This window comes from Prionailurus viverrinus, chromosome D1 (assembly GCF_022837055.1).
Source record: "Prionailurus viverrinus isolate Anna chromosome D1, UM_Priviv_1.0, whole genome shotgun sequence".
Taxonomy (NCBI): Eukaryota; Metazoa; Chordata; class Mammalia; order Carnivora; family Felidae; genus Prionailurus; species Prionailurus viverrinus.
Window position 1 is genome coordinate 88,327,453 of NC_062570.1, and position 20,762 is coordinate 88,348,214.

The 20,762-nt window shown below is 36.0% G+C and overlaps 1 protein-coding gene across 1 annotated transcript in view; it reads left to right on the top strand.

Annotated features, from left to right (window-relative positions):
* Window positions 1-20,762, top strand: part of CAPRIN1 (cell cycle associated protein 1) — a 38,532-nt gene that overhangs the window by 4,396 nt on the left and 13,374 nt on the right. Inside the window, exons 3-9 of the mRNA XM_047824021.1 lie at window positions 10,642-10,704; window positions 10,818-10,904; window positions 14,569-14,807; window positions 14,895-14,977; window positions 18,636-18,773; window positions 19,944-19,996; window positions 20,072-20,158. Coding sequence (XP_047679977.1) covers window positions 10,642-10,704; window positions 10,818-10,904; window positions 14,569-14,807; window positions 14,895-14,977; window positions 18,636-18,773; window positions 19,944-19,996; window positions 20,072-20,158 — 750 coding nt within the window. The remainder of the gene's footprint in view (window positions 1-10,641; window positions 10,705-10,817; window positions 10,905-14,568; window positions 14,808-14,894; window positions 14,978-18,635; window positions 18,774-19,943; window positions 19,997-20,071; window positions 20,159-20,762) is intronic.

Here is a 20,762-nt window from a genome sequence, read left to right on the forward strand (position 1 = left end):
GAAATTGCCAAGTTCTCTTCATCAGTTTGTTGGTATAAAACGGGGCTATAGGCTAGGCAAGATGTTATTTTGAAACCAAGTTTTAATTTTCACTGAAGAGAGAGCTTATTTATATGGTGAGATGTAATCAGTTTTGATGTAGAATAAAGGATGTTTAAATAGATGACATTTAAAATTTTTATGCTTTTTGTAAGTATAATAGGTTTAGACACTAGAGATTTTGGTAGGTGAAAGATTAACCACTGTTCTCTTGCAGAGCAGTCTGACAGCTTTGTAACCAATATGTGACCAAGACAGATAGCCAAAGTGTACTGTTTTTCATCTACTCTCTCAAGTCTTTTTTGCTCTTTAGATCTTTTTAATTAATTTACTGAAAAAAGATGCTATCATTGTTAGGATAACATTTCTTTTTAGAGCATTGCAGTGTGCCTCTACTTAGAATTTTCAATGCAGCTTTTCTACAGAATTTCTTTGCTAAGTATTTTGAAATAATAACATTCTCAACTATTTTATAAGTAAAATCTTTCCTTGGGGCTAACATCTGAAGTTTTTCTTGACAGTTGAAATTGCTGATGTATCCTCTTCTCCCATTGGTTGCATGAACTATTTCTCTGCAATGCAGAGGGCAAGATTACTTTGTTTTGCATTCACCTTGTCACAGGAAAAAAAAAAAAAACCCAAACATTTATAATGCTTCATTTGTTTCTCTCTGCCTGCCTGCCTGGGTGTGGGTGTGGGTGTGTGTGTGTGTGTGTTAGGGAGAGAGAGAGAAAGAGAAGTATTTAAAATTTGAATTTAAAAAGGAAAAGATGTGAATTTCCTCGTGTAATAATTATAAGTATGTTTTTCTTGCATGAGAGTAGAATCCCAAGTATTATAATGAGAATGAATTGGTTTAACCTGACCATGTTATTTTGCTCTAGAAAATTCCCATGTGGCAAATATTTGTATTAGAATACATTTTGTGTGACTTAGAGATTAAACATACAGTTTGTTATAATTTTATGTAATTAGTACCTTAGTTTACATTTAGGAGGAGAGGAAGATTAGTACTGTTTCATCTTTTAAAAAAATTAAATTCTTTCAAAGGTTAAAATTATAACAACCTGACATCGATCTTATTGTTATACTGTTAATAGAATCTAAGATCTTTTAAGGCCTTAAAGTCATCTTAGAATTTATTCTAATTCATTTTATGGAAGAGTTCATTCAGATGCCCATGTAAAGTCAACCAGTTTGGAAAGAGTGAATTCTAAGGTCTCTGGTTTTATGGGAAAAATTAGAATTTGTAATGTTCTGCAACATAAGTATTTTTCATGTTTAAGCCAATAATGTAGAACCAGGTGAAGGCTTTAACTTAAATCTTTAATTTTAGAGTTCCTCTGTTTTAAAATGCTGAAAGCAAAAAGAAAAAGCTTTTTATTTCTTCATTGTTCGACCTTTATTAGTATCTTGTTAAATTGTGTTTTTAGGCTGTCCAGGTAATGGGTCTTGAGAAAAACAGTACAAGTAAAGCCCCATTGTATCAGGTGTCATTGGGACATCTGTATTGTTGTAATGAAATGAACTTTTAAAGTTTAAATTCTGATCTTTCTCTTTGTGCTTAAGTAAGCCCTGATGCTCACTGGTCCGTCTTAATGCAGGCTTGGTATGTCGTAGACCAGATAATTTGGGAAAAGTGTTACCAGTAAAGCAGTAGGAGGTGTGTCAACCTTTCCGTATTCTTGTATTACAGGCTTTGGATATTTTTTTAGTAATTGGTCCCTTTCTCTGGTGGCAGTGAATTGTATGTAAGCAGTAGAGAAGAGTAAGAGGAGTAGCAGAAGAGACAGTATCAGCCAAAGTTGGAATTGTAAATCGCTTGGCTTCTGCTCATTTCTTTATTTCTCCCCCTAGATGTACCAGTGCTTTTGTTGGATAGAGTATGAGTGTAAAAACATACATGACAGAGACTTTATTGGGCAGAGTTCAGAATTCATATTTCCTGAGGAAAAGGGAAGGTGTGCTTTTTGGCTGTGCTCAGCTAAAGGATGCTGTTTCCTTTAACTTCTGTACTACCTATTGTCTCTACACTTCCTTGACATTTTGTATTGTCTTATGCTCTTACCTTATGTGTTTTTCTAAATAGGTAGTTAAGCTCCTTGGGGAGTATGAATGACAGCATATTGGGCCTTACACATGGTAAATGCTAAATATTTGTTAGTTTGACTGAATCATTATATAGAAATATTTGTAGCTTCATCAGTAAAATCCTGTTAAGACGGATTAACCCATGAGGGAGAAAATGCTTTTTGTACAGAGCTGTTTACTTCACTGTTTTTACTGAGATGGAATTTTTCCTGAAGAATTTTCTTTTGATCTATTTTTTAAGCGAGTAGAGTTCTTTAGGCAAGTAGAGCACTTTTATAATTTTTAAAAAAAAATATTTATTTTTGAGAGAGAGAGACACACACACAAAGCCCAAGAAGTGGAGTGGCAGAGAGAGAGAGGGAGACACAGAATCTGAATCAGGCTCCAGACTCCAGACTCCAAGCTCAGCACGGAGCCTGACGCGGGTCTTGAAACCATGACCCTTGAGATCATGACCTAAGCGGAAGTTGGACGCTTAACTGACTGAGCCACCCAGGCACCCCCTGCAAGTTGAGCACTTCTAAAATCTTGGTTCTATAAGCACAATTTGTAAATAGTCTTAGGAAGGAGAATAGATGATTCTTTGTATTTGAACCATTGTAAATGATTAGAAATTTTCATTGTATTCCCCTTAATATTGTTATCTAGCCATAGAAATAACTGAAATATACTTTAATCATTGGGAAAAAACCTTTGGTCTCCATTTTAAGTGAATTACAGTTCTCATCTTTTTACATTGAACTCTGAATAGAGTTTCTAAATCATTCATGTAACGAATATACTATACTCATTCTACTGAGTAGTTTGGTTAAAGCAAGTAATAATTCAAAAGATACTTGTTAAGATTGTTGATAATCATGTGTTTTTCAGATGCACAAGATTTAGACTTAAGAATTCAAAGTGGGTGATACCGGAACTCTTCAAAATTATCCTTTTTTGTTTTCCTACTAGGGTTAGCTGCTTCCATTCATTCAGGCTTAACTGCATAATTAACAACCATGGACAAGGAATAAGGATTATCTGTTACCTTTTTTTCCCCTTTTTAGTTGGACAAAAGTCCTGTCAAGTTAAACTCCTGGTTACTTATTTGCTTGAAAGATTATCTTACAAATTGTCTTAGAAAACCTCTAAGTTAGGAGCACCTGGGTGGCTAATTCGGTTAAGTGTCTGACCCTCGGTTTTGGCTCAGGTCATGATCTCGTGGTTTTGTGAGTTCAAGCCCCACATCAGGCTTTGAGCCTGCTTGGGATTCTCTCTCTCCCTCTCTGTCCCTTCCCCACTCCTGCTGTCTTGGTGTCTCTCAAAATAAAAAAAAAATAAATAAACTTAAAAAATATTAAAAATAAAAAACAAAAAAGAAAACACCTAATTTAGCATCCTCTTACTGTTCTTAGTGTTAAGAAATCCTGCATTCTTGACAAGTGTTCATTCAGTTTCTGCATTAATCAGTCTTCTAGGGCCTGGTAGAATGCTCATTTCTCTGTGAAAGTCGATTTCATTTTTGAACAACTCTTTAAGATCTTGATGCTAGTCACCTCTCAACCCACTCTTCCTCTGTCCTACACAATATTTAATATTTGTTTTCTGGAACAGCTCAGATTTCTGCTACATGAGAAGTCTTCCAGCATTAGAAGAGCACTGTTAGGGATCATCTATGGATTGTACTATATGTTCTCTCTACCCTCCTTTTTATAATTGAGAAAACTTTTGTTTCATACGGTCTTTCCTGTGAAGTTTATTAGCAACTAATTGTCATTTGAACTGGTGAAGGGTAAGCAGGAGGCAGTCAGCTGCCTACCATTATATGGGCAAAGTCAGAACTGATGTTTCTAGGTGAAGAACAGGGAATGTAGGGATTGGGGACTTGAAATAATGTCTAGAAAGTCCACTGAAGATTATGGAAAGTTGACAAGAAAAATCTTTATCTTTTGTTTTTACATTTGTCTTTCTATAGGTTTTCAATACTGAGAAGTGATTTATTTGGCCTGGAGACACAAAATAGCTTCTAGATGGGTGCTCTTACTACTTTTGTTATTTTAGGCTTTATTTTTAAATTTTCTGTCTCAGTGTGGAGATCTTCTTAATTCAGAACAGAAGGTACAGTTTCTTGGGTAGCTAAGCTAGTTTTTTCAGATGTTGTCCCCTCCTAATCTTTCTTGTTGTGACTGTTTATAATTGTCTAGTTAAGGAATTTGGTTTTTTGGAGTCTCTCCTTTGCTATTTATTTTTAATTGTGTAATTAAAAAAAAATGTTTTCTTTATTCATTTATGAAATTTCAGATCTAACAGGAAGGAAGGAAAGCTCAGGAGGATAGCTGTTCTGGATATTCATCATCTGGCATCCTCACAGCACTGTATTGAATTTTTAAAAACCATTTCAGTTAAGTAACTTTGGTGGTGGTGAAAAAATCTTTGGGAAGAGTGAAAGATCTAGGTGTACTGCGATTAAGTCACCTAATTTTTACTCTGGTGAAAGGAAGGGAGGAAAACAGCAGCAGGGCAAAAATGAAACGTAGCAATGTCTAGAATCCAGAGTGACAAAAAAGAGGGGTGTAATGAGGCACAAATGATTTTTCTGGGACTTATGACCTTAGGCAAGTTACTAACTGCCCTTTCAGTTTCTAATTAGGTGAAATATGATTGATAATAGTCCTTGCTGATAGGGTTAGCTACCTGATATTTTAAATTTGAATGTCACGTAGTGAATACTGTCAGCTATTAAAAGCAACAAAGAAACAGGAGATAGGGGATAGGACTGGGCTGTACTTCTTGGGTAATCATTTGTCAGGACCACATATACATATAATCTTTTGACATTTACTGGGCATAGTCACATCTCCATACTATGGTTCCCCTTTAGAGACCAGATAATCTGGGAAATGGCCTGATTTTTATCTTAATCATATGTGGTGCTATAAGTGAACCTTTAATACTCTTAGGATGCTCAGTAGTTTGAAAAGGAGCCCTAAATAGAATTTCTAAATAATTATTTCCAGATAGAATGTAAGAGAGCAGGTTTTTGTTACCAGTTTCGTGATAGGCTCTTTGATAAAGATTTCCTTTTATGCTAGGAAAACAACTCCATTTTCTAGAAAAAAATACTTAATGTTCATTTTATGTGGATGATATGTGTATCAGCCAATTTATTAACTAGGTGTTAGGCAGCCATGTTCTAGCTTAGGGAAGAAAAAAAAAAAAAGCAGTGTTTGTGTGGAGCCCTTTGCTCCTATCCTTGCCCCTTTGCGTTCATCGGAGTTCATGTTGGATCAGTCATTGTGAAAGGCAGTTTCTTATTTATATATTGATTTAGTTCATACTGCAAATTTTAACCTCAAATGCACAGTTTTTCTACTTGGACTTAATTTAAGCCATTTGGATGGGATGTGACCATAGGAATGAAGTTTGTCTTTGAGTAGTCTACTCATGAGACTAGTGCAGATACATCCTTTTTTTTTTTCTTTTTGAGATCTCTGAAAGCTACTTAGGAGTGAGCTGAGATTGCAAACCAACCTCATTTTTCAAAGGTAGAAAATTAAACCAGTTGATTTTTCTATGAGGCTTTCTGTTTCTAGTGCAAAATTTGGCACTCACCAGTGAGTTTAAGTGCTCTAAACTTCTGGAGCTTGGCTCACAATGCAGAACTTAATAAAAGTAGTATTTATGAATGGAAGATGGTACCCCTTCAATGTTTGGATCATAAATGGATTTTTTCTTATGTAACTAGTGACTAGGTTAAATAGATTTATAAGCTGGTTTAGAAAACCACTATTCAACAAGTTTTCGGAGTTGTTTAATGTTAAACCTTTAACCAAATTGAGGTTGCCATATAATGTGTTTTATGGTCACAGTTTGTATTGGTTGTGTGATTCAGAATAATTTCTTATTTCTAAGACTCAATTGCAATGTATTTGATCTAGGTTAGTGTTTCTCAAACTTAAGCACACATTAGAATCAACCAGAGGGCTTGTTAAAACACAGATTGCTGGGTCCCAGCCCCCAGAGTTTCTGATTTAATAGGTCTGGGGTGGTGCCTGAGAATTTACATGTCATTTTTCTTTTTTAAAGATTTAATTTTGGTGGCGGAGTGCCTGGGTGACTCTGTTGGTTAAACATCCGACCTTTGATTTCAGATCAGGTCATGATCTCATGGTTTGTGAGTTTGAATCCCACATCGGGCTCTGCGATGGCAGTGCAGAACCTGCTTGGGATTCTCTCTCTCTGCCTCTCATTCTCTCTCTCAAAAAAAAAAAAAAATTAATTTTGTAAAAGTAATTTCTACACCCAGCGTGGGCTCTAACTCAACAACCCCAAGATCGAAGTCGCATGCTCCACCAACTGAACCAGCCAGGTACCCTGAGAATTCACATTTCTAATAAGTTCCTAGCTGTTGCTGATGTATTGCTGGTTTGGGGACCACACTTTGGAAATCACTGACTTGCAGACTAATACAGGGTCTCTGCTATGTAGAGTTAATTACGTGTAATAGTGAACAGAGGTGCCTTTAGTTCAAATTTCATGGTGATGAAAGTCTTTATACACCCAAGCAACCAGGAGATCCTGTATTATATGGACAAAGGAAAAAAAAACACCTAGTGCCTTTTAATGTAGAACACTTTTTTCATTGTCTTTGCAGTCTTATTAGAAAGTTTTGAGTTTCCTCAAATGAGAGCTGTTTATTAGGCACTTTGATCAGACTCAGCATCTTGCTTTTTTAAAGGTCGGGTAAGGACAAGGGGATGGGATATTTATAACAGTAATATAGCAAGTGTTAATGGCTATATAGAGGAACAAATGTAAAGCTGTAATGAAACTTTTGTTTTATTATGGTTAGAAAAATGTTCATGAAAGACCTGTAGTTTCCATTCATTTGATTAACATTTTTTTTTATTGGACACTATAGCTGTATTAATTCATCTTACCAGATATAAGGAAGTGTGGTCTGCTTTTGAAAATCTTCTGTTAAAGACGCTTGAGATTTTTAAGTTATGTCATGATTTTTGAACATATTTCTTCTGTCACAGTGAACTGTCATTTCTTGTGGTGTTAGTGACAGTCCTTCCTTTCAAAATTAGGGCTCTTGGGGTGCCTGGGTGGCTCAGTCGGTTAAATGTCCAACTTTGGCTCAGGTCATGATCTTGTAGTCTGTAGGTATGAGCCCTGCATTGGGCTCTGTGCTGACAGCTCAGAGCCTGGAGCCTGCTTCAGATTCTTTGTCTCCCTCTGTCCCTCCCCCGCTTGCACACGCTCTCTCTCAAAAATAACATTAAATTTTTTTTTTAATTATGGCTCTTAAATTGTTATGAATTGATAAATTTGAAACCTGTTATAGCAATATAAAAATCAAAAGAAACAGATGTACGAGTTCTAATGAAATAGATCTTTGTTTTGGCTGCACAGAGTCCTTTTGCCTATTTTTTGGTGACGGTATTTCATGAAGATGTGTACTGTGAAACCGAGTTTTGCATAGCAGCTGCTTTCCCTTTCTTTTGATTTCTCTTTTACCCTTGTTCCAGTTACTCCTGTGTGATAAATCACTCCAAAACTTCATTTTATTATGCACACATTCTGCCTGTTAGGGATTCAGATAGGACACACAGTGGGGTTGGTGTCTCTGCGCTAATGATTCCTGGGGCCTCAGCTGGGAAGACTAATAATGCTTGTTTGCTTCATGTCTGGTACTTGGGCTATGATTCTAACACTAGGATTGCTGACCAGAATTCTTAAATAAGACCTCTTCATGGCTTGGCCTCCTCGTAGGATGGCAACCTCAGGGTTGTTGGACATCTTTTATTTATTTTTATTTTTTTAAATGTTTTATTTATTTTTTGAGAGAGAGAGAGGCAGAGCATGAGCAGGGGAGGGGCAGAGAAAGAGGGAGACACAGAATCCGAAGCAGGCTGCAGGCTCTGAGCTGTCAGCACAGAGCCTGATGCGGGGCTTGAACCCACAAACCGTGAGAAGGGTTATTGGACTTCTTAAATGATAGCTTGGGACTCCAAATGTTTTTAGTGACTAGCAAATAGGATAGAGATACATTGCTTTTATGACACAGCCTTGGAAGTTGTACAGGATCACTTCCACTGTACTCTGTTGGTTGAACCCCACTTAGTACAATGGCAGGGGAATTGGACTAGTTCTTAATGGTGCAGTGAACAGTATGTAGACCTACAGATGTGGCCATTTTTGGAAAATGCAATCTGCCGTAGAGTTTGGGTTGGATAAATACTAAATTTGATATTGTGTAGAAAATTGGAGCTTTGCTTTTCTCTAAAGGTTATTTATTTTGAGAGAGAGAACGTGGGGGAGGGGTAGAGAGAGGGAGAGAATTCCAGGCAGGCTCCTCACTGTCAGCTTGGAGTCCAGTGTGTGGCTCAAACTCATGAACCATGAGATCATGACCTGAGCCAAAACCAAGAGCTGGACGCTTAACCAGCTGAGCCACGCAGGTGCCCTTGGAGCTTTTCTCCTTTAGGGTAGCTTGCCCAACTATAGGATAGTATATAGATTCATATTCAAAGATTATTATAGGTTAAAGTCTTGGCAGTATCCTAAAATCTGCCAATCTTAATAACTTTTTTATAGCATGAAATTATAATTTTTTTATTATACAAACTATATGTTCATTGCAGAATATCTAAGTGTACAAAACAAAGCAAAAGGAAAAAAGTTCCACCTATAGTTCTACCACTCAGGTACATTCTTAACATTAAAAAAGCTTTTCATATATATTTTTACATATAAACCATCATGATTTAGGAATTCGATTTGACATCCATTTTGATGGCATGTATGGTTTTAAATTTGTAAGACATTAAATGATAGAGCTAAACTAGGTATGTAAAACTCTACCCTGTAAGGGATATATACTGCACTCAACTCTGTATTAATTTTAGATTTAGCAACAGTTTCTTTGAAGAATGTATGAAAAAAGAAGATAATAAATGCTAGGTATGAGCTAATAGCAGTTTTTCTTTTGCCTAGCAGTGAATTCAGAATTTTTACTGTACTAGCACTACATTTCAGGCCCTCTTTCCATTTGCATATCTTCTGTTATCTGTATATTTCTAAATAGAGGAATCCTGACTATAATAAAGTGCTATTATACCCTAAGTCATCATTAAAGGCAAATCTTGTTTGTTTTTTTCTTTAAAATAGCCTACCCTTTTAAAAAATGAATGAGTTGTTTTTATTCATCCTCAGAGAGTGTTCTGAGACAGTTGAGCTTATCTTTTTTACCTGGAATTAGGCCTGTCAGATCAGTGTAGAAAAAACTTGCATTTTTCAACTGGTAGACTTGAATTTTATACCTCTTCAGCCGGAGGTTATTGTGTGAAATAGTCTACCTAAGCATAAAATTGGGTACTTGGATCAGCCTTTAATGTTTTAATGTTTATTTTGGTTTTATTTGCCTCTAGGATAACTAAGGAATTGTTAGGCTTTTAATTTAGGGTGGAATGGTTATGCAAGTTGACTAATGGTTCTGGTGCAAAGAAAATGGATGATTTGACCTAAAACAACTTTTTAGTATTGTTTTTAAACTTGTTTCTTGACCCTGAATGCATTTTATCAGATTTTGTGTTTCGTGGCTAATTTTATTATTACTAAGGGTGAGGAACAATATATGTTTATAATTTATTGTGATTATATTAATTTAAAAATTTGTCCCCTTTAATTTAGGTTTCTACTTATTCCTGCTCCTCTGACTTTTAAAACAATAACTTGACTACTATCAAGAATTGTCAAGAATTTTTGACTATTGTATTACCTGAGTAATACTTTTCTTTGGGGTCTTATCTAATAGTAGCCTGGGAAACTGCCAACATTTTCATTTTAGTTGGGGGGAAAAAGATGACTTAAACCAGAGGTTAATTTTCTGTCCCACTGTCATATTTAATTCCATTTGTGAGAAAAGAAAGCAAAGCTGTTGAGTAATGCACTATCCATAGGTGATATGATAGCTTGGAGTATCATGTTGTTCAAGAGAAATGGATGAGGCCTATCAAAGACAGTATGCACATGGGTTTTTTTCAGGGAAAATACACTCTTTTTATATCACTTAGTCACACGAAGTGAGGAAGTGAGGTGAAGCAGGGGGTGAGGAAGGGACAAGAATTTAACATTATAGAATGTCTGATATGCTTCTGTGTAAGTAGGATCATAACCAAATTGTGGCCTTCACCCATGTTGGTAGGAACCATTTGTGCAGGCCATCTGATGCATATCTCTTTTTGAGAAACCTAAATAAGCAGTGTTGTATCATGTCATTGGCTTATACTGTGGAATTTGGTTATTATTCAGCAGGGGCTGGAGTGTCTGCATTCATATTTTAGCGCACTATTTATTAAACTAAGTTATTTTATGTACAAACTTAAGCTGAAGTTAACTAAAAATTATCTTTAGGGCAAGATTTGAGACAAACTTAGAGGATTATATGGGTTTGTTATTTCAGCATGGTTAGGCTGGTATATACTTTAAAATGTGGGGCATAATTCTTTTTTTCTTTTTACATAGGGCAAGCTTGATGATTACCAGGAACGAATGAACAAAGGGGAAAGGCTTAATCAAGATCAGCTGGTAAAGATGCTACATTTTATTGAAGATTTTCTGCTCACTATTTTTAATAAGAAAATTAATTTTGTGGTTCTTTATGTTTCCAGTAAAGTTGGGCTCTGTCTTTGTTATTTTAGGATGCCGTATCTAAGTACCAGGAAGTCACAAATAACTTGGAGTTTGCAAAAGAATTACAGAGGAGTTTCATGGCATTAAGTCAAGATGTAAGTAGAAGACTATGTATATATGTTTATGAAATATTAAAAATAAGGAAGGCAAAAAATTTTATTTCTTTACGATTGATAAGCTCTTTGTAAGATGAGAGGATTGGATCCAATTATATCTAAGATGCTTTCCAGTTCTGTAAAGTTTAAAGTAACACCTGAAAGATGCCTTTTTAAAATTTTTAAAAATAATTTATTGTCAAGTTAGCTAACATTCAGTGTATATACAGTGTAGTCTTGGCTTCAAGAGTAGATTCCCATGATTCATATGTACAATTAGTGCTCATCCCATCAAGTGCCCTCCTCAGTGGCCAACTCCCCACCCCCATCAACCCTCAGTTTCTTCTCTGTATTTAAGAGCCTCTTATGGTTTGCCTCTCTGTAACTTATTTTTCCTTCTCTTCCCCTATGGTCTATTAGTTTCTCAAATTCCACGTATGAATGAAAACATCTGTCTTTCTCTGACTGACTTTTTTTTTTAAACATTAAAAAATTTTTTTTAATGTTTGTTTATTTTTGAGAGAGAGAGTGTGAGTGGGTGAGGAGCAGAGAGAGGGAGACACAGAATCCAAAGCAGGCTGCAGGCCCAGGCTCTGAGCTGTCAGCATAGAGCCCAATGCGGGGCTGGAACTCACAAACCATGAGATCATGACCTGAGCCGAAGTCCGACACTTAACTGACTGAGCCACCCAGGAGTCCCAGACTGACTTATATCACTTAGCATTATACCCTCCAGTTCCATCTACGTTAATTGCAAATGGCAAGATTTTATTCCTTTTCATCACTGATCCGTTCATCTTTACATCTTTATCTGTTCATCAGTTGATGGACATCTGGGCTCTGAAAGATGCCTTTTAAAAGGACTGAGTCTCAGATATGACAAATATATATATAGGAGATACCCTGAAGATCTCTAAAAAATTAGCTTGTATATACGTGTATATATAAATATAGCAGGCATTTATTTGCTGTATATTCCTTTATACCTAATGACCATCTTATAATTCTGTTAACTATCAGAAAATAGGTCTTTTTTTTTTTTGGTAATCACTGTCTCCATTAGGGATCTTAAGGAATGTGGCAGAGTGGGATACATTGCTCTTGTATCAACTCGTGATCCAACAAAGTAAAGTGGTTTTGTGTTTTTCCCATACATCTTTGGATGTGATAGAAATCTCTGGGAACAGGACAAAAATGAAATACAGGCAAAGTCAAATAATTTGAAAGTTGAGATCAGAAAATTAATCTTCTGAATTAGTATTAGCTTATTTGGAGAAAGGCTAAAAGCACTGAAATACAAAACTGCCTCTGATTTGGTAAAATGAATAAACAAAACAATTTATTATGTGATGAGAGACATTGCAGTACAGAGATGAAAAGTTCTAATTCTGGAACCATACTGTCTGGTTTGAACCCTGATTCTGCCACTTAATAGTTGTAGGACTTTGAGTTACTTAACTTGTCTATCCCTATATCACTCAGGGTTTTCCAGACAAACAGAACCAGTAGTATCAAAAGAGAAGGGGGGAGAGGAGTGGGGCCGTCACACTGCTTCAGTGTTCTAATCTGTAAAATGGTGATAATAATGGTACCTCCCTCATCTCAGGGTTGTGAGCAATATTTGATGTATAATTAATATATTTCATGCACTTATTATTAAATTTGATTAAAGTTGGAAAATATTGATGGTATCCCTCAAAATGGAATAAATGAAACTTAATTTACACCCAAGTTGGGAATTGATCCACTTAGGTCAGATGAATCCTGGCCAATTAATTTTCTGATTAAAAAAAACTTATGGGTCATAGAAGTAGGATTGCTATACAATTTAATAATAGAATCAGTCTATTTCTAAAACTACTAACACTGTGTAAGTGAAAATACTTGTAGTCTCCTTTGCTTTTATGTTAACACTGGTATTTTCAGGAACTTTTCATTGGGTCTTTAACTTCATTGGCAGTCTTTTTATTGAACTCTGATCCTTTATCGCGCTTTCCCACAATTGTTAAACACCTTTTTTGTTTTGTATTCAAGAATTCTTTAATCAAGCCCCAGCCTACCTTTTCTAGATTTCATATTTTCCTTACTTGAACTGCTCATTTTATTCAGAGTGGCATTCTTTATCTTACTTCTTTGGTTTTATTGACTTATTTCATATTCCTGCCTCTATTCCTATATTTCCTGCCTTTGGCTAGGGGCTGCTTCTCTGTCCTAAAATTGTACCCCTCACCCCCAGTAAGATTATGTTCCCTTTCTCCTTGAAAGCTTTCTAGAGTGCCCTAGCTTGGATTTCATATCTCTGTTCATATGTACTGTTCACTTGCCACTTAACTGCTGAATATCATTTAATCTGCTGCCCTCTCTGCTGCCATCATAGATTTGTCTTATTTTAGACTTTATTGTTCTCCTATGTCTCTCTTCCCCCATTACTCCCTTTATTATACTTTTCTTTTTAATTTTTTTAAATGTTTATTTATTTTAGAGAGAGAGCGGGAGTGGGAGAGGGGCAGAGAGAGAGGGAGACACAGAATCTGAAGCAGGCTCCAGGCTCTGAGCTGTCAGCACAGAGCCCGACGCAGGGCTTGTACCCACAAACTCTGAGATCGTGACCTGAGCCGAAATCGGACGCCTAACCCACTGAGCCACCCAAGCGCCCCTTTATTATACATTTTGTATGTCTTTATTTTGGTTTTCTCTGTCTCAATTTATCCCAGTGAGGCTTGAGAAAGGGGAAGAAGGTGGGAAGGAAGACACTTTCATGGCTCTTGAAAAGATTGACCTTTCTTTAAAATTCTGACCATTCTTTGAGCCCAGTCTGACACTGGACATGAGAAGAGAGAGACGTACTTGAGTCTGGTTGATGTTCTCCCTTCAACCTTCACAGGAAAGTAAAAGACGAGTACTAGGAAAAGAGTAGTGGGAAAAATACATGTGTACTAAGCATTTATTTGTCTTCTGCCACCTTCTTTTTCTCTGCCAGCATCCCCTTATTCATAAAAACAAGCTAGTTTTAGTCACTATTTTCAAAATGTTGGGATAATATAATACTAGCAGTGGGTTGTGAGGAAACAGTGGTGGGTTTTAGCATCTCTTTTTAAGTTGATAGTAGGTACTTAAAATGAAAATTTTGGACCAGTTTTCCATAGAGGAGATGGATATAGGTAAGATTTTTTTTTATTTTGCTGTACTCGGGTTTCTTTTTTAATTGGCTCGGGTTCTTAATTAGAAATTTTAATTCTTATACTTTTTATTATGAAAAATTTCAAAACTAAAGAAAGGAATATAATGAATACCTCTGTACCCATACCCAGCTTCTACAGTTTTTATCTCATGGACAGTCCTGTTTGATATACTCCCTTGTTCCCTGTCAGCTAGATTATTTTGAAGCAAATCCCAAATATATTGTTTTATTGGCAACATTTAGTGTTACGATAATACCTTATAGGGAAAGAAAGATGTGTTCTGAATTTCTAACATCTGTTTAAAACAGATGATGTTATTAGATATTAAACTCTATTTGTACGTTAGGAATCAGCATTTTGTGTATCAGGATCACATAACTCATCGAGTAAAATATGTCTTACATTGGAAATGAAATTGGTTGAACTAAATTGGGAGTTTTGTGAAATTCATTTTAATGTCTATGCTTAATATTTTTATGCAGATTCAGAAAACAATAAAGAAGACTGCACGTCGGGAGCAGCTTATGAGAGAAGAAGCAGAACAAAAACGTTTAAAAACTGTACTTGAGCTCCAGTATGTTTTGGACAAATTGGGGGATGATGAGGTGCGAACTGATCTGAAGCAAGGATTGAATGGAGTGCCAATATTGTCTGAAGAGGAATTGTCATTGTTGGATGAATTCTACAAATTAGCAGACCCTGAACGGGACATGAGCTTGAGGTATAGTGGTATTTGGTAGTAGAAACTTCTAAATGTTGGCTTGACAACTAAAAGGTAATTAATTAGCTTTTTAATTATTATTATAAGGTTGAATGAGCAGTATGAACATGCCTCCATTCACCTATGGGACTTGCTAGAAGGAAAGGAAAAATCTGTATGTGGAACAACCTGTGAGTATTATAATTGTTGTAACTAAGAATATAATTTTGTAACTAAGAATCTTTAGAAGTTAGTTTTCTTTTTGAAAGTAATGTTAATTGGAGAAATTTTTAGAATTGTGTAAGTAACATTCATCTACTGTTCACTTTTTGGTTTATTTCCTTTTTTTCCTTTCTGCTGTGTGTGTGTGTGTGTGTGTGTGTGTGTGTAAGTAAAAAAAAACCCATCATGAACCAATAAATCTGTAGAGATGGGAATCCCCTGACTTACACGATTTTGTTTGTAACTTACTCTCTGCTTGAGGTGGACAGATTAATACTGAATAGGCTTTCCAGAGTTCTTGGTATTAGATAGGGACTGGTTTTTCCTTATGGCTGAAATTTTGTGAAAAAATACTTACTATACCTCATACATTTTACTCATGGTCATTGCCTTCATCTTTTCTTAGTTTTTCATAGACTTCTGATAATTTGAGGACATGTATTCTTTTGTGCTTTTTAAAAACCTTAACCTCAAATATGCAATGTTTATTGACTTTAAAGAAAACAAAGGACATTTAAGCTTCACTTCATTAGTAAATTAGGAGTTTTAGGTTTATTCTCTTAGTAAATAATAGGTTCTTATCTTTGCTATTTATAAAGGTGGTTTAGGGAAGTAGATTTTTGAACATCTTAAGGTAAAAGTGCTTATACCTTATTTTTAGCTGTTTGGTGAAAAATTAAATCGGATTAAAAGCTTTAATTGGCAAAACTGTATGATGTAATTTGGATTGTATTTGCTTTAAGGAAATGGGTAAATCAAATACGAAGAAACAACTCTTTTATATCTTTTCATTTAAGAAATAATTTTCTTGAGGCACCTGGGTGGCTCAGTCGTTTAAATGTCTGACTCTTGATTTTGGCTCAGGTCATGGTCTCACAGTTCGTGAGATTGAGTCCTGTGTAGGGCTCTGTGCTGTGCAGAGCCTGCTTGGGATTCTCTTTCTTGCTCGCTCTCTGCCACTTCCCCTACTGTGCTTCTTTCTCCCCCAAAATAAATAAACTTTTTTTTTTTTTTTTTTTTTAAGAATTTTTCAGTGCTCTGGGGTGGCTCAGTCAGTTGGGTGTCTGATTTTGGCTTAGGTCATGATCTCATAGTTCGTGGGTTTGAACCCCATGTTGGGCTCTCTGCTGTCCGAGCAGAGCCCCCTTGGGATCCTCTGTCTTGCTCTCTCTCTGCCCCTCCCACACATGTATGCGTGTGTTCTGTCTCTCAAAAATAAACATTAAAAAAAAAAAATTAAAAATAAACTAAAAAAATTTTCTTTGTTGTGTTGTTTAGTGTATTTCTTTGTAAAGAAATCTTTGTGTCTTCTTAATTTTAGTTTTGCCACAAATATGTACAGAAGTTTTATTAGGAAGAAATTTACATATGTGTATAAACTTGTTAGCTTAAAAAAGTAGTTTTAGTTCAAGCCTGATCAATTTTTCATGAACGTTATTGATGAGTAACAAGGGTTAAAGTATAAGTTTATATCTTGTTATGGTGTTTTTTGCCTAGTCTTGTTTACTTACCTTAGGAATGTAACATCTTTATAACTAATGAAAAGTTACTAATGTATTCAAGTTAGTATTTTTATGTGCATTCAGTTTTCAGATTTTTTTTAATGCTTATATATTTATTTTGAGAGAGAGAGAGGCAGAGAGAGAGAGGGAGAGAATCTCAAGCAGGCTCTGTGCTGTGAGCTCAGAGCTTGACGCTGGGGCTCAAACTCACAAACCATGAGATCATGACCTGAGCCTAAATCAGGAGTCGGTTGCTTAACCAACTGAGCCACCCAGGCGGTCCCTCATGCATAAGTTTTTTATTTTTTATTTTTATATTTTTTTTATTTTTTATTTTTTTAAAATTTTTTAACGTTTTTATTTTATTTTTGAGACAGAGAGAGACAGAGCATGAACGGGGGAGGGTCAGAGAGAGAGGGAGACACAGAATCTGAAACAGGCTCCAGGCTCTGAGCTGTCAGCCCAGAGCCCGACATGGGGCTCGAACTCACGGACCATGAGATCATGACCTGAGCCAAAGTCGGATGCTTAACCAACTGAGCCACCCAGGTGCCCCTGCATAAGTTTTTTTAAAATTTTTTTTTTTCAACATTTATTTATTTTTGGGACAGAGAGAGACAGAGCATGAACGGGGGAGGGGCAGAGAGAGAGGGAGACACAGAATCGGAAACAGGTTCCAGGCTCTGAGCCATCAGCCCAGAGCCTGACGCGGGGCTCGAACTCACTGACCGCGAGATCGTGACCTGGCTGAAGTCGGACGCTTAACCGACTGCGCCACCCAGGCGCCCCAACCCTGCATAAGTTTTTTAAAATGAATAGTTTTGAGTTGTGAGCCTCTGAAGTGGGGAAGGAAAACATGAAATGTTTGGCATAGAAAAAGTTGTTGGTAGTTTTATTGTTAATAGAGGTAATTTTATGATATTTTAATATAGTCCTGGGAAGTTTTATTTTTCTGTATAGTGACTGATTAGGGAATAGATACATTCTATGTACATAGGTATATTCTATGTTTTCAAGGCCAGGAAATTGAGATTCTTCTTTGTTGTAGTTTTTGAGTGAGAGGGGGAGAGAGAATCTTAAGCAGGCTATTCATGCTCAGCGAGGAGTCCAAGGGCCAGGCTCAATCTCCTGACCTGAGCCAAAATCAAGAGTCTGACGCTTAACTGACTGAGCCACCCAGGCAACCTGAGATGAATTCTTGACACACTCCTTCACCTGCTGCTCTGCCCTCTCATATCTTAGTGTGTACCAAATTGTGACAGTTTTTTGCCTTTCAAATATCTTCTGAATCTGTCTCTCCTACGTTTCTCCCTTAGTGTATTCTCTTAACTGAATCCACCCTCCCCATCCCTCTTTAAAATTTTTTAATGGCTGTCTTTTAAATTAAATTTTATATACATTTGTCTTTAATTTAAAGACCTTGCATGTTCTGGCTCTTAATCAGTTTCTCCAGACTAGTCTGTATACTTTTTCTTCCTCCCTATCCCTCCTCAGCTACAGTGCATGCTTTCATTTTCTTGTATTTGGTACCCCTTTTCTATATCCTTATCCTTTATACAGGGCTTTGTAAATGGTGTTGCTTCTGCCTTGAAACACTTCTTTCTACTACTCATCTTCTAGATCTCTGCTCTTGCAGCATTCACACACCAGGAAAGCTTCCTGTGCCTCTCTCTGATTAGGTTCAATCCATTGTACCTCTTTGTAGTACGTTTCACAGATGTGATTTCACTGCTTTTATATCTGATAACTTTTCTCTATTGGACTGTAAACTTAGGGAAACTTAGGGAGGGCATATACTGTATCTTACATATTTTGTAGCCCCATTGCCTAGCACATTGCCTAACATATAGGTAGGTGCTAAATAAATAATGAATAAATGATAACTGTCAGCTTTTTTTTTTCTTGCAGTTACATGAAATATATAAAGTTTAGTACTAATAGATTCTTCTTGTTCTCTATCATCCCATAATTTCTGTCCTTAGTGGACTTCAGTGTTTTTTATATGTATGTTTCAGTAACAGTTGATAAGGTTTTTTTCTTACCACAGCATTTTGTAGCATATTGAATCTTACTCAGGTCAGGCATGCCCGATAGTCTAACATTATAATTCATGTTCTGTTTTTAGATAAAGCTCTAAAGGAAATTGTTGAGCGTGTTTTCCAGTCAAACTACTTTGATAGCACTCACAACCACCAGAATGGGCTATGTGAGGAAGAAGAGGCAGCCTCAGCACCTGCAGCTGAAGATCAGGTAGCTGAAGCTGGTGAGTACTTAGGTGGATATGAGCTGTAGTGTAGGAATCTTGGTTTTACTCTCCTTTGCCACAAGTTCAAGCTCTGCATTTATTTAGTTATGTATGCACACTGAGAGTTTTAAAGGAGCTTTAAGCACAACAAAACATTAAAACAATGCATATTAAGAATAATTCCCAGAGGTCTTGAAGATCTATCATTTACTTACTGGTCTTGATCACTATTACAAACTGATAACTTTTTTTGTTGCAATATTGCTGGCCTGGAGTACAGATGAGGGGAAATGTTTTAGGACTTTTTAAGTACATTTTGGCTGACATACCTAGATTTATTGTTGTTTACCATGCCAGTATATGAAGTGAATAGTATGAAGGGTGTGTGTGTGTATGTTAAATGATGGGGAGATTATAACTCTAATCCTGAACCATAAATTTCTCAGTGGCAAGGGATCTTTTCAAATTAACTTTAGTACAACACTAATATGTAGGTAAGCACTTACCAGGAATACTTTTATAACTTAAGTTGATGAATAAAATTCTCAGTACCATTGGAAACATTGTCAGAGTATGAATTTTGAAATGGTTGAAAAGAATCAGACTGCCTGGATTGTAATCTTGGCTTTGACGCTCATTAGCTATGTAACTTTGGGCGAGTGACTGAATTTCTCTGTTTATCTCTGGTGAGAAAGCAGTACGTGAAAGTATATATATGGTGCCTCTCACATAGTAAGCACTTTACACAAGTCTTAGCTATTAGGTTGAAACTAGAAGGGAAGATTGCACATTGGTGGAATTTATGGTTGCAGATGGACATAGTAAGCCTCCTCTCCATCCCCCCAACCACTTTACCAAGTAGGTTAAAATAGTAAGATTTTTAATCTGTATGTTGCTGTATGATAGTACTCTAAGAATAGAGAGGTTTTAACTTAGGTCTTTATTGGCATTATACCTAGTCCAGAATAACTACTCTTGAGCCTAATTTATTCTGTAATAAATGGTAAAGAAAACTCTAAATATTGTAAGAATGATAAAATACAGAAACTTAATGCTAACTATTGTAACTTTGTAAATAAATTCCGGCTGTTTGATGGTAAACTGTTAACTTATTTGGAGTTGAAATGAATTGCTAATAAAAAAAAATACTTTCTTAACACTCATTTATGTCAATTTTTAACTACTTAGAACCCGAGCCAGCAGAAGAATACACGGAACAAAGCGAAGTTGAATCAACAGAGGTATGATTTTTATTTAATGCTAGCTTTCCTTTTCTGCCTTTCAAACAATTCTCAAACATTTATTTTGCTTTGCAGTATGTAAATAGACAATTTATGGCAGAAACACAGTTCAGCAGTGGTGAAAAGGAGCAGGTAGATGAGTGGACAGTTGAAACAGTTGAGGTAAGAGTTCTCTCAGTTGCAAAGTTGGTGTCTTTTGTTTTAATTAGTCATTTTTATCTCTCCTAAGAACAGATTTAGTTTTTTGCATTATTAGTACATTTACTGTCATATTAAACTTAGTACACATAACAGGATCATTATGTTTTAAAAAGTAATTTGTTTATCCCTGTGTATGTTTAATAGAATCTCTGCTGATCTAGCTACAGAAAATTTATATAAAGTTATCTGTGGATATGGGAAAAAAAAGTTATCTAAGGTTATTAAAGTACATGATTTTCTATTGTCGATACCAGGCTGCTGTTTAAAAATCTGGGCTCCCACATAGATAACCTCCAGAAAAGGCCCACCTTCCAAGGGATATATTGGAGTTTCCTCTTAGACTCCTCTTTCTCCCTAATGCGCTAGACTTCTGGTGTTTCCTAATTCTGTCCCTTAATTGACATTACCTTTTTTCAGGTCCTCATGTCTAGTTCAGAGGCTCTCTTCATATTTTTCTTTTCTAACTGCCCCAGGCCATCCTATTCACTTTTACAGGTCAATTATTAGAAAAGTTAGTTTTGATTAAGTTACTTTCACTTGAAACTCTTTGATGGTGCCATGTTGC